The sequence below is a fragment of the Medicago sativa genome, chromosome 8 (assembly GCF_051527215.1).
Source record: "Medicago sativa cultivar Bolivia chromosome 8, Bolivia_mono, whole genome shotgun sequence".
NCBI classification, from domain to species: Eukaryota; Viridiplantae; Streptophyta; class Magnoliopsida; order Fabales; family Fabaceae; genus Medicago; species Medicago sativa.
This window is the reverse complement of record NC_140756.1, coordinates 6,474,628-6,492,051: the sequence shown is the minus strand read 5'-3', so window position 1 is coordinate 6,492,051 and position 17,424 is coordinate 6,474,628. Positions and strand designations below refer to the sequence as shown.

The 17,424-nt window shown below is 32.6% G+C and overlaps 1 protein-coding gene across 2 annotated transcripts; it reads left to right on the top strand.

Moving 5' to 3' along the window:
- Window positions 1-5,583: 5,583 nt before the first annotated feature.
- Window positions 5,584-10,384, top strand: LOC146896479 (putative 2-carboxy-D-arabinitol-1-phosphatase). Of its 2 annotated transcripts, XM_085734866.1 has the most exons (5): window positions 5,584-5,781; window positions 8,620-8,777; window positions 9,376-9,495; window positions 9,585-9,684; window positions 10,063-10,384. In XM_085734866.1, exons 1-5 carry the CDS (start codon window positions 5,724-5,726, stop codon window positions 10,068-10,070), a joined length of 444 nt encoding a protein of 147 aa, XP_085590992.1. In that variant the 5' UTR covers window positions 5,584-5,723; the 3' UTR covers window positions 10,071-10,384. The 2 variants fall into 2 exon arrangements, with proteins under 2 accessions (XP_085590992.1, XP_085590993.1); XM_085734867.1 differs by lacking the exon at window positions 9,585-9,684.
- The last annotated feature ends 7,040 nt before the right edge of the window (window positions 10,385-17,424 follow it).

Below are 17,424 nucleotides of genomic sequence, written 5' to 3'. Positions count from 1 at the left end.
TAATGTAAATATTGAATATTTAGGTTTTATTTAAGTTTAAGTACTTTTACATCTTTCCTTTTAATTTTAGGTTAAAAAGGACTTATCACTCAGGTGGCATTTAGGATGGGTAGAAGGAATTCTTTTCCACCATAGGAAAGTTATTTTTCCACCATTAGATTAAATAGAGAGCATAATTTTATCATGGACACACAACACTAGATTTTTTCTCAAAACAAAAATAAAACTTTTTTTTTTGTTGAAAAGGGGAAAAAAATTAGGGAAACGGTGGGTGATTAACGAAATCAACAATTTGAAAACAACAACAACATTCATCATCATATGAAGTATGTTCCTCCATATCCTTTCATACCCATCACTCCAAATTTCCTGCACATTCAATTTCTTCAATTCAGATAACAACATGGCTTATTCTCTCATTTTCAACCATTTTTTTTTATTGAAATCACATATCTGTAGAGAAAAAGAAAATAATTGAAACAAAATTCAACAAAAAAGAGAATAATGCATAAATCTGGGTTTGCAAAAAAAAAATCAATTTATAGAGAGAAATGAAGAATAAATTTCAGCATCATAACTTCTGTCTTTTGCTTCTGAATTTTAATATTTAATTAAGGATTTATTTTTATATTTGAAGAAGTAGAAGCAAAAATGGAAGCAAAATATTTAAGGGTTTATTTTCTTAGTTTTCAAGATGCTGGCTGAATTGGATCAACAGTACAAGTGCAATTGAGAAATGGGTTTGATGTTGGTGGTGGTGGTGGTGGTGATGACAGTGGTGGTGGTGAGTGAATGGAACATGGAAGAGAGAGTGTGGGGGTGGAAGATAGTGTAAAAAATAATATAATGTTGATGGAGTATGATAAGAGTGTACTCTTAATTTAATCCAACCGTTAAGATTTATTTTCCCATGGTGGGAAAGAATTCCTCCTACCCACCCTAAATGCCACCTAGCACTCATACCTGGATGATATTTGAAGAGTTGGATCAAAAGAAAGCAATAAAACAAGACTGAGAAAATAATTCTCAACACTCAGTTTAAGGGATAAGTGATTCAATCACAGGGAGTTCATCTTCAATACAAGGCAGAATTGCTTAGCGCCCAGATATTTCGCTTGGCAATTTTATGGCGGGCTGTAGTTTATTTGGGGACCACTAAACTTACTTCATGATAAAGAAAGGAATTATCGCTTAGCACCAAAACAAGGGGCTAAGCGGTTTCATACAAACTCAATCTTATAAAGAGAAATTTATTTCATTTCTTTGGGATCTTTTTGGAAATTTTAAGAGAGATATCAAAGAGAATTGTGAGATGTTTAAGGCTCATAAGGTGGAAGGCATTCAGGCTTAGGTCTTTCTCATGAATCGTGGTTGGGTCTTACATAACCCGACAAAACAAGTCTGTGAGGTTAGGATTGCCCTCACTTATAAACTCGTTGTTACGTCGTCTCTTATCCGATGTCTTACTCTTTAACACACTCATTCACACCTAGGACCGAACATATTGAGCGTGGAAATAATTGTGAGTGGGCTGATACGGGGAACATGATAGTAGGTGGCCTAATGGATCTTAGAGGGGGCTCCGATCCATTGGGTCATCTATAATTTTGTTAAAGAATCTCACATCAAATAAGAGATAGTATGACAATGTATTTATAAGTGAGGGTAATCATCACCTCACAAGCCGGTTTGTGGGGTTTTGTAAGATCCAACCACAAATTATAAGAATGTATCAGAGCCTCCTTCGAGATTTATTGGGCCATCAATCATTTATATCCACGCTTCAGATGTCCAAGACAGGGCGTGAGGCGGGGTGTTAAATAGTCTCACATTGGATAAGAGATGGCATGAACAAGTGTAACACCCCGTTTTCCCAACATAAAAATTTCATTTAAAATCAGAGTATTTAATTCATAACGGAATGTCACACACTACTTTAACATCTCAAACAGATAATAATAATTATCCTTCAAATTCAACATCATGAAAATCTTAAAACTGTTGCAGCGGAAAATAGTTCAACATTTAAAAGTCTTGGCACGCAGGCCTTATTGGAAAATCTCATAAATTAGTTCATAAAAGAGACACGTAAGGAATAGAAGTAAAAGCAAGCCCCCATCCCGTTACGTATCAGAGCACCTAGACACCAAGTGAGGAGTCCACTCACGAACGCCTCTAATCTTTATTACCTGCACATTACCCACGGTCGAGGCAACATATACGCAGAAGGGGTGAGATTTCATAATCAATACATTAAGCATATAATCCAATAAAATGCATTTAACAACTTAAACATTAATAACATATCAACAATTAACAATTAGCATATTTTTCATTTCATAACAAATACAATCATCTAATACCATTACTAATTTTCATCACAAATCATAATCAACTTAACACTCAACTTGACGACACAACTCACCTTTTACCATGCAACTCTATCAACTCAACAACAACTTGACAACACAACTCATCTTAGATCATGCAACTCTATCAACTCAACAACAACTTGACAATCTTAAACATCATGAAACTTCTTGATATGCAAATGCATGTGGTACCAATCAACAATATAATGAGCGTAATAGGCTCCTCAACGTGTGAGCACAAAGGCTGCCGGGCCTAAAGCCCCCAACTTTAATGAGCACAAAGGCTGCCGGGCCTAAAGCCCCCAACTTTAATGAGTATGCAATGAACTCAAACTTCCAACAACTTAGACAACAACATGAACAACTCATACGACTCATAATCATGGACAACTTCTTACAACTTACAACTTAGACCAACATATAGAACCTCATGACATTAATAACCAACATTTAGGACAACATCTTGGATAGACTCATACAGCTTAATTCAGTAAGTGACATCAACATGACAGCACACAAACCACATCACAATATAACAGTATCAATGATAATCAAAAACATCTTAAACGTCTTATATAATCCACATAATACTCATATAACAATACCACATTATGGCAAAAGAAACTACTAATATAACCCTTAATTATAATCCCTCTCATTAAGGTTATTGATTTGGGGTCTTACTATACATCTTAGGACCCCTTTAGAGACATGAAAATAGGTCAAAAATAGTCTAAGTCAACACTTCATCGTGGCACGTTGAGGTACCATCGTGGCACGTTTGGACAGCCTAAAAATGGTTTGTTTCTGGAAAAATCGTGGCACGTTGGACCTCCATCGTGGCACGTTCTTAGTTCGACAGACAACATCAAATTTTCTACCTTTCACGTTTTCGTGCATAAAACCTAAACCGTTAATCCGTTTTCGATGCCGTTTTCGCCTACGCGCTCCTGACACTAAGCTCTATCATATTCTATAGAAAAATTCAAGTTTAACCCACTCAAAAAAATCGTTTTCCAAAACCCCACTTAGTCACTTATTCTCAAAAACGCTTAACATCAATATTTCACATGGAAATCCCGAATTCATCTACCCAAATCCCAAAATACTGATTAGAACATTGTTATAGGATTAATCTATGAACTGTAAATCATCTATACATAGTTTTAACAACTTCTATACTATCAATAATCTATAACAACCTCAAAACCCTAATTCTTAAAGTCTCACCAAAACTTAACCTAATCATGCTAAATTCATTCTACAGAATTATACCCTTAATAATATTGAAAATTAGTCTCACCCTTACCTGATAATAGCAGAATCGCAGCCCTCCCTTGGTTCTTCTCTCTTTCTGACTTTTCTCCCTTTTTCTCCAAAAACGTACGTACTATTTTTCCTAACTTATGTCTGTCTATTTATCTCTCCTTTTTACTCTTCTCACTACTAATTGCTCATCTCACAACACAGCCCAATTTTTAATATTTTTATTTTATTTCTCATATCTTATTTTATTTAATAATAAAATAAGTCATAACAACATAACAACTTCACCACAACAAAATACTCCACATAATTCAGTTATAAATCATATAACCCTCTCAACTTCATGAATCACAAAATTCACACATATCAATCATGAAAATCACGAAAATCATATATATAAATATATTTTTAAATAATCGAATAATTAAGACGGGCGTTATAACAAGTGTTTATAAGTGTTGGGAGTTCCTCACCTCACAAGCCGGTTTTATGAGTTGTGTAAGACTCAACCACAATTTCTAAGAGTCTTCGTCAATTGGATGAAAATTCATCTTCTTTCACCTCTTTTGTAAAACTGCAATGAGTATGAATGTCAAAATTCTCTCTATGTTGGGATTAGATATAGTTACTTATGAATCCATTATAAACTTTTGATCTAATTGGTTGTATATAATCATGTTTTCTTTATATCAATGATTTATTCTCATTCATAATGCTTTTCCAAAGTAAAACTTCGAAATTGATATTTTGATGTATCAAGTGTTTGAAAAAGACTTGTTAGATAAATGATCTAGAAAAATTCATATGTGGATGATAGTTGCTAGGAATAGGGCTAGGTTTACGATACAAACCACTTTTCAATCTTAAGCTACTACACATGTTAATTGAGCAAGGGATCATAAGTGAATTCGTACAATAAATCTCTCATTGTTCATCGCAAAGAAAATGTTCGATGGGGGACATGTGAAGCTAAAATAGAAAGCATGAAATTATATAATTGATTGACAGATCACATTAGTGATGTAACCGATGAAATCTAAATCCATCGTGTATGTTTGTCTTAAAATTTCCCAAAGTTTATTACCATCGTTTTTGCATAACCAAAACCTTTTTCAAAACCCTAACTTAAAATCATAATTCTTTTACTCAACAATTGAAATATATGCGAGTTCATGTGGATACAATAAAAATAATACTTTAATTCATGCTAATAGAATATCAAATAGATATAATCAATACATTTACATTGTTTAAAAGTCAAACGGTAAACAACTCAATACCAACGTTTTTTCAACCAATAATTTTTTTTTTATGAATGAGTAGAAGTAATTTTATCAAATGATAGAAATATAATAAATTAAAATACAAGGTTACAAGTGAAAGAAAAAAATGAAAAACTATAAGTTATAAAATCAAGCGCTAAACGAAACAACGTCTCAAAAAAATCTATAAGCTACTAAGATAAGCTTGGTTACCAAACACATTTTAGTTGATCAAACAAGCTTATAAGTATGTCCAATGAACTATATGATAACTTATTGATGTTACTAAACATAGTCTTTACATGGAGAAATTAAGTAGAACTGCAATTGTATCATAGAGCAACTAAAATATTAACGTTGGGAAAAACAACAACTATGCTCTTAATTAATAGTTATGTTGGGGGTACTTCAAGCTTGCGTCTAGTTTAAATATGGGTCTTGTTATCTTGTGCCCTTAGGGCACAAGTTAAGGAATCCAAAATTAGAAGTTTTTCATAGAAAACATCAAAATTTTGACTTTAAAAAATTGACTAAGGTTGAATGCACAACTTTTAAGACCATTATTTCTATTTAAATTCCTTAATATGTGCCATTGGGGCACATGTTAGCATTAGCCTTTAAATATACATGTTGTAGCTCTAAAAAGTCACGGCCTTTTGCTTTGAGAAGTGGTATATATTGAATTATATCCAAACATAGGCTAATGAGTTGCATCCAACTCGTGGTGACTTTTCACGTTGATTGATGGTTGAAATGTTCTTTTAAGTTTAATTCAAGGGATATATAAAAATAACAACACATATCAGCATTTAAAACAATAATAATGGAGAGAAAATCAATTGTTGGCATATGTTTCTTCCTCGTTATTCTCTTAACTTCTCGTAAGTCTACATTTTATTATAAATTAAAGTACTTTAGATAAATTTTGTTTATTATTAGAAAATAAAAAATTGAAGATGCCTTTAAATTTAGAGTTTGATTTTTTCATGATGCCGATTTAAATATTGTAATTTATATTGTCAATGAATCTAAAATTAACACATCATAAAAATAATTTATGATTCAAATATTGCAAAAAACAATATAAAGCTAAAAATACATTTGTAGTAGTTTAAGTTTGATCAATTGCCTCGATTGATTTTTTAAATTTTTGAGTTAGCATTTTATATTGCATTTTGTTTGCATGGTTAACAACTTTAAGAAATTAGATTATAAAAACACATGTGATTGTTAACTGTATTACTTAAGGGGATTTAAATAATATCAATTCAGAATGTCTATGCCAGCTTCATCTTCTTCCTTCTCTCATATACCAAATTGAAAGCAAAAGCCCCCTAATACTATAAGAAATAAAACCCATAAATTGAAGACTTCTTGTGGTTTCAAACTCATTAAAATCTTATTTTGCTTACATTAATTAACCAACATGCATACTTTGGGGGTTTTATTTTTTTAGTCTTGGTGTCTTGTCATGCTCAATTTCCAGTTGTTTTTTTAATGTTATTAAAATAATAATAATATTACTTTTTATTTAGAAATTTACGCAAAAATAAAAGGCAAGGGCGCAACAAGTTGTGCCACTAACTCTTTCTAGATAGCAAAACCAGTCATCTTAAAAACTACATCTATAGACCCAAGGAACCCAATATTGTAATACAGATCAAATTTAAAGATGTAAACATAATTTTTCCTCAACATATTTAATAATTTTGTTAACGAGTGTTGCAAATATAAATTTCTTCATAAAATAATTTGTTTTCTTTATAAATTGCAGAAAAACAAGTGGTACATATTGAGGCATATTGTGAGAAACAAAGTCGTAATTTCTTAGGTGAATGTCTTGGTCTAATTGGAGACAAACTATGTTACATTATTTGCCTTACCAAAGAAAATTCAATCAGTGGTTCTTGCCAACATCTAAGATGCATTTGTGCCCATGCATGTTGAATGTATTCACTACAATAGTTTATATAGATAAAAAAAAAAAACAAGTTAGAATTTTGTTCACTTTATTGACAAAGCTATAATTTGTTCATGTATGACTAGTTCAATGTCCACGAAATAAATCATGAATTGATTATCTTCCCTTTGGTGAAAAGAGAATTAATATGTATAGAATCCACACATACTAATCATTATTATGTACCGAGGACAATATAGTTCACGTGATCGATACACTTAGCATGTGAATCTAGGACAAAACTCCTAAACTTAAACCTGAAAACTTGAAAATATGTAGTGTCTAAAGTTAAACAAATCAATGTTTCCTTTTGGCGTTTCAAAATAGATCAGATACAAAATTGAAAGCATGAGAATAAATTAAGTCTATATTGTTGTAAACAATAAAAAAAGGCCAAATACCTCTTTTGATTCTTTGAGTTTGACAAAAATACCGGATTAGTCTTTTAAGTTTTTAAAGTTTCAAATAAGTCCTATAAGTATTTTTAAGTTTCAAATATGTCCTTTAAGTTGTTAATTTAATGCATCTATTTGAAGTTTTTATGTTTTTATGTTTCAAATAGGTCCTTAAAAGGGCAATGGTGCATTAAATTACAGCTTGAAGGACATATTTGAAACTTAAAAAACTAATATGATATTTTTGTCAAAATTAAAGGACCAACAAAAGTATTTAGCAAAAATAAATAAATAAATAGCCTTATAATTTTAAATCATCGTAATTTACAACAAATAAATGATAGTCTAATAAATCAGATTACTTTTGAGCCCTTCCATCTCTTCCAAACAAGTTGATTACAGTGGTTAATTAGATGAGATATTTTATCAGGTGCCATTGAGAATGGACAAATGCAATACTTGTGCACAAAACATAACTTGTGCATTTACCTACAGCTGCAGGTTTTGGAGGGGTCCGGTGACCTGCTAAAAATAAATAATTAATAAAAGGAAACATATTATAATGGGAAATATTGGTTTTATTGTTTTTGCTGAATACACCCTCCAAATCTGAAAATGCAGAGTAGCAATTCACACAATCACTACACATCCTTAACCTCACTTCAGTCTCCGTTTCCCTCTTCCTTCACTTGAATCTCAGCACCATGAAAATACAACACTCTCCATTGAAATTCAGATTTTCAGAAATTGTTACTCACCATCAACCTACACATTAACTTATATTCATCTTCTTCAACAACATTGTTCAATTATATTTCACTTTCCATTGAAGTTTGGAGATTGCAACTTAGTTTGGTTTCTAGATCTGGATTCATAGAAGTTGTTGGTTGATTTCTGAAACTTGAAGGTATGTATAGGAAATTGTTAAACATATTTAATTGTTTATTATGATGTATGGTTGTTGAAGACTAGTAGTAGTTTTCATTCTTGAAATGCATTTTGAACAAGTTGGTCACCACTGCAGTTGCTGTTCTTGAGTGTTCTCCATTTTCGATTTTTGATTTGATGTTCTGCCGTAACGCATGGTCGTGCGTAATATTGACACGGCCGTCTTGGTTTGCACTGGATGGTTGCTACCAAAGCTCCATAATTGCAGACGCACGGTCGTGCTGTATATCGGCACGGTCGTGCGTGAGTTACCGTCATTGAATAAGTTGATTAACTCATATAAGGCAATCCAATTAGACCATAATTCTTTTAATTGAATGAGTGAGGAGAGCTATTTGTAAAGAAATACTGGAATAGTTGTTATAGACATTTACTCCAACATGGGCTGAAGTTGGTTTTGTGGTGTCTTCATGCAGACAAACTTCCAAATAGTATTGATTTTTCTGTAACTGGTGGTGCATATGATTTCACAAAAGCAACAATGTCACTAACAAATGAGTTAATCACTTCATCAAACAAAGTCACTCTTTTAAGGCATGGTCTTAGCACTTGGAATGCAGAAAGTAGGATTCAGGTGATTTGCTCTCTACTTTTTAGTTATTAGCTCTATTTTTGAGTTCAGGGAGATATTTAACTTGCTTCGAAAATGCTTGTATAATATTTTTATTTGTATTACCGTTCTTGCGTGGCTCTAAATGACAAGGCCAAACCGCTATCTTATAGCGTATAAGCTCGTATGGTTAAAATAGATTTGTTTGGTAACTGTCTTCTTTCACGAGCTTAAAGTGTTTTTTTTTCCACTACCTTATAGCGTTTTTGGTAAGCTACTTCAACTAGCATTTGAACTTATAGCTTTTAACATATCATTTTTTCTCTCTCAATTTACCCTCATTATCTTAATTGATTTTTTAAAAATATTAATTGAAAATATCTTTTTATGTCATTTTATATTTTATATTTCTTAGTTATTTTAAATGCTAGTTTTACTAAACACTTCAAAATCAGTTAGATAACTTATCCGCTATATGTCATCAGATAGCTTACCTGTTATCTCCTACTTTTACCAATCAAAACCTATGTCTCCATCATGAAATCCTTCATCGATCATTTAAACTGTACTCTTTTTACCACATTTGCAATCCATTGTCATTAAATTGATCATATGTGTTTAGAGAAGCTCAGATTTGTCAGTGCTAACTGAAGCTGGGGTGGAGCAAGCAGAGAGATGCAAGAAAGCTTTGGAAAATATTCACTTTGACCAATGTCTTGCCAGTCCAATATCTCGTGCTAAGGTTAAGCCGCAGTGAAATTTAATTCTCGAGCATGCTAATACTTTTACTGATAGTCAATTTATTTAACTGGTTTTGGATGTTTGATGTAGCAAATTGCTGAAATTATATGGCAAGGAAGAGAAAAACCATTGGTTTACATTGATTCGCTTAAAGAAATATCTCTCTATCACCTTGAAGGATTGAAAAATGGTGAGCCTATCTCTGCTCAACTTTAAAAACAATGAACATATGTTTTTATTATGTTAATGGCTTTTCATTTGCATGCTTAAATTGACTATTATTTTATAGTTAACTGGCATACTTGTTGATAGGAAGAGTATATTTGATGCTACTGAATATTGAGAATAAACCATAAATTTAGTCCCTAAACTATCACACTCCCACCAATTTAGTCCTTAACTATATAAAATTTATCAATTTAGTATAAAAATCTGTCAGTTCAGTCCCTAACAAAAATCTAGCTCAATGATGTACACAATAGACCTTTCATGGTAAGATAATAGCAATTGGAGTGTGTGAATGAACTAAAAAATATTCACTAATTAAATATCTTTAATGTTTATGCAGGAAGATAATGCTACTTTATGTTCTTTTGGTGAAGATAATGCCACTATTAAGCTCATTTGGTACCATTAGTTTTACTAGCTTATTGATTGGAAACCTTCAGGAGGATACCACAACATTGATGAATCCATAAAGACGTGAAGCAAAATTTGTTTTTATTGGGCAGCACTTCAGGATATATTTTGGGGTGTATGTTTTAGGGTATATGTTGTGAAAAGGTGGATTAAGATTTGGACATGTTATTGATTTAGTGTAAACAAGTACACTTAATACAGTTGTAAACAATTTGACTTTTTTGTGTTATTGATTGAGTGTTATGCTTTGATTTAGTGTTCTCAAATGTACTTATGAAATTATCATTATAGATGCACAACACAATGATATTTGGTATCAAATTAAGAATAGATGGTTATCTGTTATGGGGTCTGCAGTGGTGTTTTGGATTTCTGTTATGGCTGCTTCTCTTTTTCTGGTTTTTTGGCAGAAACATGTAGCAGTTCTGCTATTAAAACAACTTCAGTAGGCCTAGTTTTTGGTGTTTAGCGCGGCTGTTTTAGCGGCTGTTTGTTCAACTTCAGAACATTATCATATTAAGCATTATAGTAGACACTTAATTTATCGTGACAGTTTGTTCAACTTCATAACATAACCATAAATATATCCTTAATTTCCAGAACAAAAGTCACTTAATTTATTCAATAAGAAAGTTTTACACTATAGCAGACATAAATCCCTTTTACAAGCATTGATCCAACTCTTACAAACAATATGACAGCATACAATCAATATTCCGAACTCAGCTACTTATAATTAAACTATATCCTCTCAAAGCCACAAATACATCCCTTCCAAAGCAACAAAGCATTGCATCACTACACCTAGGATAAGATGACCAATTTAAGCCCCATCCAAATCTACAGTACCAATTCCCTGTCAACAAATAAATAAGTAACAAGGTTATAACATATCTCTGAAATGAACAAAAAATGCAGAAACAGTGTAAAAAAAAGAACAAAAAGAAATGTAGAAACAAAGTTAAAAAGATAAATTGCAGAAGATTTCTGTCATGAGAAGCATATGGGTTGTCCACCACCCCGTCAACCAACGTTGCGCTGCCCACCTTCATGTCATGAGAAACATAAAAGGTTGTTAATTTGAAGCGAAAAAAACCATCGATGCCTTCAACCAAATAATTCCAAGATATAGCAATAGCCTTGGCTAGAAAGAACCATTGTCATGTTCACTGCAACCTGCTCTAAGAAAACGATAACTGAGACCAATAAATGCATCGCTACTATTAACCACTCTACAAACTGACCAAAAAATGCACTGCTAAACGGAAAAGAGGTCGGACCTCCAACGGAGAATGAAATTCACCTGACCAATCCAACTAAATTGACCACATTGATAGCACCAAAATCATCGAAAACTAATATGCTTTGCAATATTGAGCCATTTTTGCAAAACCAAATCACATGTTTTTCTCACCAAAACATGATTTGAAGAATAACACATCATAACAATTCAACAGTTGAACCTCATGTAATTTGATATTTGAAAGTAGAGTTACAATTTAGAAGTCTTCAAATTCATAACTGGAAGAAGAAAAAAACTGGGCCATAATAAAAAAGTTAAATAAATAAATGGAACTAATAGCTATTGTAAATAATAAGCTAAAGTGAAAATACTATTTGCAAACAAAGGTCAAAAGGAGTACAATACAATAACAATTAGGCCTACACAAAAAGGAGCTTCCAGTAACAAATATTCCATCCCACATTGGCACTTTCCTGCTATTACGTTCCAATATGGGAGTCAAAGTACTTGGATGAATGTTCAATGACTAGTCAAATTTTTAACCGACTAATCAAGCTTAAAACTCTAGCCCTAATGACAAGATTCTTCGACGTAAACTACTTCCAAGATGTCATAACGACTTATCAAACTCACAACTCTTACCCTAACTGAAAGAATCATGGAGTCAAAGTACCTGGATGAACGTTCAATGACTAACCGAGCTTACAACTAGGGCCTTAGTGACAACTCTAACCCTTATGACAATATTCTTCCGCCTAAACTACTTCTAAGATTTCAAAACGACTAATCAAACTCAAAATTCTAGCCCTAACTGAAAGAATCTTGGAGTCAAAGTATCTGGATGAACGTTCAATGAATAATCAAACTATCTATCGACTAACCAAGCTTGCAAATCTAACCCTAATGACAACTATAAATCTAATATCAAGTTTCTTTGACCTCAAGTACTTCTAAGATTTCAGAACGACTGATCAAACTCACAACTCTTTCCCTAACTGAAAGAATATTGTAGTCAAGTACTTGGATGAACGTTCAATGACTAATCAAACTCTTGTTATCGACTAACCAAGCTTACAACTCCAACCCTAACGACAACTATAACCCTAATGACAATAGTCTTCAACCTAAACTGCTCTAATGGTTAGATGAAGAGGTCACAACGATTAATCAAACCCACATAACTTACCCTAACAACAAGAATCTTATACGGAAGGTACTTGGATAAATTTTAATTGATTAATCATGATATTCACTACGTGGATTGTATTTAATTATTATTTTCATTATTATTATAAAACTAATTTATAAATTCAATATAGATAACAAATTACATTTTATTTTTTAAACACATTGAAAAGAAAATAACATAATAATAAGTTTATATATCTTTTTAGGTCTTAGAAGGTCATTTTGAACGATAAAATTGATTGAACTTGTTGTTGTTCAGGTGATTGGTGTAACACCCACGGCTGACGAGAGCAGGGGAGTGATCGCCAGTGCACAAGGCACTACAATGAGCGGCTCCCGAAAGCTTCTAGAGAAACCAAATCACATCGGAATGAGAGGGATCCTGAGGCCGTGTAGGTATGGGACTACATGGTTGAAGGAAGGCTTAAAAGAATTGTTTGATACTACCTATATCAACAAGATGCATCTTCTTTTCGGTAGCTCATTCCATAAGAACTCCACAGTTAAGCGTGCTTGACTTGGAGCAATTTTGGGATGGGTGACCTACCGGGAAGTTTCCCGGTAAGCGTGCGAGTGAGGACAAAACACGCTGAAAAGACTCGTGTTGGTTTGTGGGGTTAGTCGGCAATCCTAAAAGCAGTCTGGGATGTTACAATTGGCATGTTTAGGTCCCCGGAGTAAACTAGTTACTAAGTTGACTCGTTTTTGAGGGGATAGTTCGTCCGATCGACTTACCTCCGGGAACCCGATATGAGAAATTCAAGTTTATATATCCTTTTAGGTCTTAGAAGGTCATTTTGAATGGTCGGATTGATTGTACTTGTTGACGTTCAGGTGATAGGCACGTTTAGGTCCCCAGAGTAAACTAGTTACTAAGTTTACTAGTTTTTGAAGGGATAGTTCGTCCGATCGACTTACCTCCGGGAACTCGATCTGAGAAATTCAAGTTTATATATCCTTTTAGGTCTTAGAAGGTCATTTTGAATGGTCAGATTGATTGAACTTGTTGCTGTTCAGGTGATAGGCACGTTTAGGTCCCCGGAGTAAACTAGTTACTAAGTTGACTAGTTTTTGAGGGGATAGTGCATCCGATCGACTTACCTCTGGGAACCCGGTATGAGAAATTCAAGTTTATATATCCTTTTAGGTCTTAGAATGTCATTTTGAACGGTCGGATTGATTGTACTTGTTGACGTTTAGGTGATAGGCACGTTTAGGTCCCCAGAGTAAACTAGTTACTAAGTTTACTAGTTTTTGAAGGGATAGTTCATCCGATCGACTTACCTCCGGGAACCCGATATGAGAAATTCAAGTTTATATATCCTTTTAGGTCTTAGAAGGTCATTTTGAATGGTTGGATTGATTGTACTTGTTGACGTTCAGGTGATAGGCACGTTTAGGTCCCCAGAGTAAACTAGTTACTAAGTTTACTAGTTTTTGAAGGGATAGTTCGTCCGATCGACTTACCTCCGGGAACTCGATCTGAGAAATTCAAGTTTATATATCCTTTTAGGTCTTAGAAGGTCATTTTGAATGGTCAGATTGATTGAACTTGTTGCTGTTCAGGTGATAGGCACGTTTAGGTCCCCGGAGTAAACTAGTTACTAAGTTGACTAGTTTTTGAGGGGATAGTGCATCCGATCGACTTACCTCTGGGAACCTGGTATGAGAAATTCAAGTTTATATATCCTTTTAGGTCTTAGAATGTCATTTTGAACGGTCGGATTGATTGTACTTGTTGACGTTTAGGTGATAGGCACGTTTAGGTCCCCAGAGTAAACTAGTTACTAAGTTTACTAGTTTTTGAAGGGATAGTTCATCCGATCGACTTACCTCCGGGAACTCGATCTGAGAAATTCAAGTTTATATATCCTTTTAGCTCTTATAAGGTCATTTTGAACAGTCGGATTGATTGTACTTGTTGATGTTCAGGTGATAGGCACGTTTAGGTCCCCATAGTAAACTAGTTACTAAGTTGACTAGTTTCTGAGGGGATAATTCGTCCGAAGCTTGTAACTCTAACCCTATTGACAACTCTAACCCTAATGACAAGATTCTTTGACCTAAACTACTTCTAAAATTTCAGAACGACTGATCAAACTCGCAACTCTTGCCCTAACTGAAAGAATCTTGGAGTCAATGTACTTGAATGAACGTTCAATGACTAATCAAACTCTTTAATGACTGATCAAGAGGTCACAACGACTACGTGGATTGTACTTAAACTTTTTTATCGTTATTATTATAATTAGCGTGTATTACATCATAAATCTACTTTAATAATATTATTTTCTAATGCCAAAACTAATTTATAAATTCAATATAGATAACAAATTACAACTATTTTTTAAACACATTGAAATGAAAATAACATAATACTACGTTATTTAAATAAACTCAAGAATAAAAATACAAAATTAAATTCTTAAAAATACAAAAACTCAAACTTGCTAATGAATAAATGTTTTGCGTATTTTAATGTCCATTTACCTTGACCCATTTAACAATAATGTACAGACTTTGGTCACCAAAATAAGCAAAACTTGAAATTTTATATTTATTCAATAATTAATCTATATAGTCTTTAATATACATCATACGCACTATTTATTAAATAAACCTAACAGGTTATATTTTGTTTATAACAGTGACTAAACTGTCTATTATTACCAATTTATTCATATTCCAAATTTTCGAAAAAAGAAATCCAATTATTGTATAAATATGATTTCGAATGATTTATTAATGATTTATTCACACATAAAATAAAAATTAGAATTGGGCTAAGTTGAAAAAAATTATTATATTAATAAATTTGTTCAGGACCGTTAAACTTTCAATATAAATTATTAATATAATACTTTCAATAAATATAATACTTGCTGGAATATGATTTATTAATATAATACTTTTAATAAATTTGTATTTATTTTTATTCTAAACCGTTAAACTTAATAATAATTATTCATATAAATTAATTTCATGTAACAACAATTGGGCCTGGTTTTGTTCACTTGCTGGAAAATTGATAAGCCCAATACAAACACATACCAAAAAAACCATTAAAAAACTCACATTTATTCAATCTGTGGGACCCGCGTGTACTGTTCACGCAGAAGCTTTCAGCAGGTCACCCATGCCTTTCTCTCTCCAGATCTGAACCGTTAGAATATAATATTAATATATCAACGGTTGTAATTGGCTGTCAGCTTTTAAATGCACAAGTTGTGTTTGGTGCACAAATCTTTCATTTGTGCATTCTAAACTGCACCAATGCATAGGTATACCTGCAAAGAAACTTCAATGTCCAAGTGAGGGAGATATGAACGAGCTTTGAGAAGATTTCTCATAAATAGAATGTGTATCTTGATTTTGGTGAGGCACGTCCTATTTATAAACTTTCGGGCGGGGATATCTCGATTTTACCCCTATAACAGTTAGGTCAAGTGGCAAGAGTCAAATTTCTCTTAAATTACATGTTTGTCAAGTAATATAAGGAAAACCCCCTCAATTTCATGCAAATACATGATCTTTATACTTCTTAGGCCATATAAGCTATTATTATCTAGTTCATTTCCATTTTGCTGGTTTTTGATGAAGAAATTGCAAATGACATAAATTTCTCAATTATAGATAATCAGCTATGTTAGCAAAGCAAGCTAGATACGAGACAAGTCAGAGAGTTTCAAAGGTTTCTAGGCAGATAGATTTGCAGGACGTGTTGATCAAATCTGAACAAAAAGATTCACATGTTGTCTATTTTCTAAAACCTTTGGGCTTGAATTAATACTTCAAGTAGGTTTTCTTTTTGTTACGTTAGGAGTAATTTTGCTTTAAAGAAGTTACACTAGAAGTGGTGCTAATCATATTTAACTCGCTACATTTTTATGTTTACTCCTTTTAATTATAATGTTATTTGGATTGATGAAATCTTCATTTTGTATTTTGTTCTCTTGTATCTAATATCATATGACAATTTTGAGTCTTTAGTTTTCAATATATTAGACATATTATTAAAAAAATGTAAAAAAAAAAGTTCATGTAACACCTCTATAAGTATACTCTAGTTTTTTTTTTCTTTTCAAAATTGTGTTATACAGAAAAATTGAACATTGTATTCAAATTTATATAAAATACAACTCATATGTTTGTGGTGTCAAAATCAATGAGAGATAAAAAAAAATATAAAAGTTGAAAATCATAAATCGCAAATGGGAAATACCTAATACCACGACAAGTTTTTTCAACAAAAACCAAGAATAGGCTAGCATCCCCTTGTTTTCCACCAAACACCCGTTTTTTGTTTTTATTTTATAAATGAAAAAAATACTATCTGTGCAGCGCTTTACACTTGTTCGTGGCTTTCGTGGATTTTTTTCCTCGTAGGAGATAGCATTGCTGATCACAAATACATACAATGTTACTATCAAATTTACTGTGTTTGAAAAGCATTTTTGTATTAAGGATCTATGAATTATTATAAAGGGTACACCTAGCCTTTTCCCTACCCAAAAAGTCATTCACTAACTTTTTTTTATCAATCAAAATAATAATTTAACTTAAAAATTGAATAAAGTGGTCTTAGATTAAGTATTTTTTAGTCAAAGATGAACATGATTATTGTTGTTAGCTTAACACTAACACAAGAATCTTCTCACATTCTTCTCTTGTAGTTGAATCATCATAACAAATAACAATCATATTCATACCCGAAAATAAAGCCGTTACTATCACGCAACCACCTCCCTTTCCTTCCATTACTCCATACGAAATTTTATTTTCCCATTTAACCCCTACCGACTAAAAAAACCGAACTTTCTTAACACCAATATAAATACCTTCAACGATCCTAACCATAAC

Coding starts and splice junctions, on each gene's coding strand:
- LOC146896479 (XM_085734866.1), top strand. CDS start 5,724: ATGGAGAGAAAATCAATTGTTGGCATATGTTTCTTCCTCGTTATTCTC. Junction 8,778..9,375: donor ATGCAGAAAGTAGGATTCAG/GTGATTTGCTCT, acceptor ATATGTGTTTAG/AGAAGCTCAGATTTGTCAGT. Junction 9,496..9,584: donor GTCCAATATCTCGTGCTAAG/GTTAAGCCGCAG, acceptor TGTTTGATGTAG/CAAATTGCTGAAATTATATG.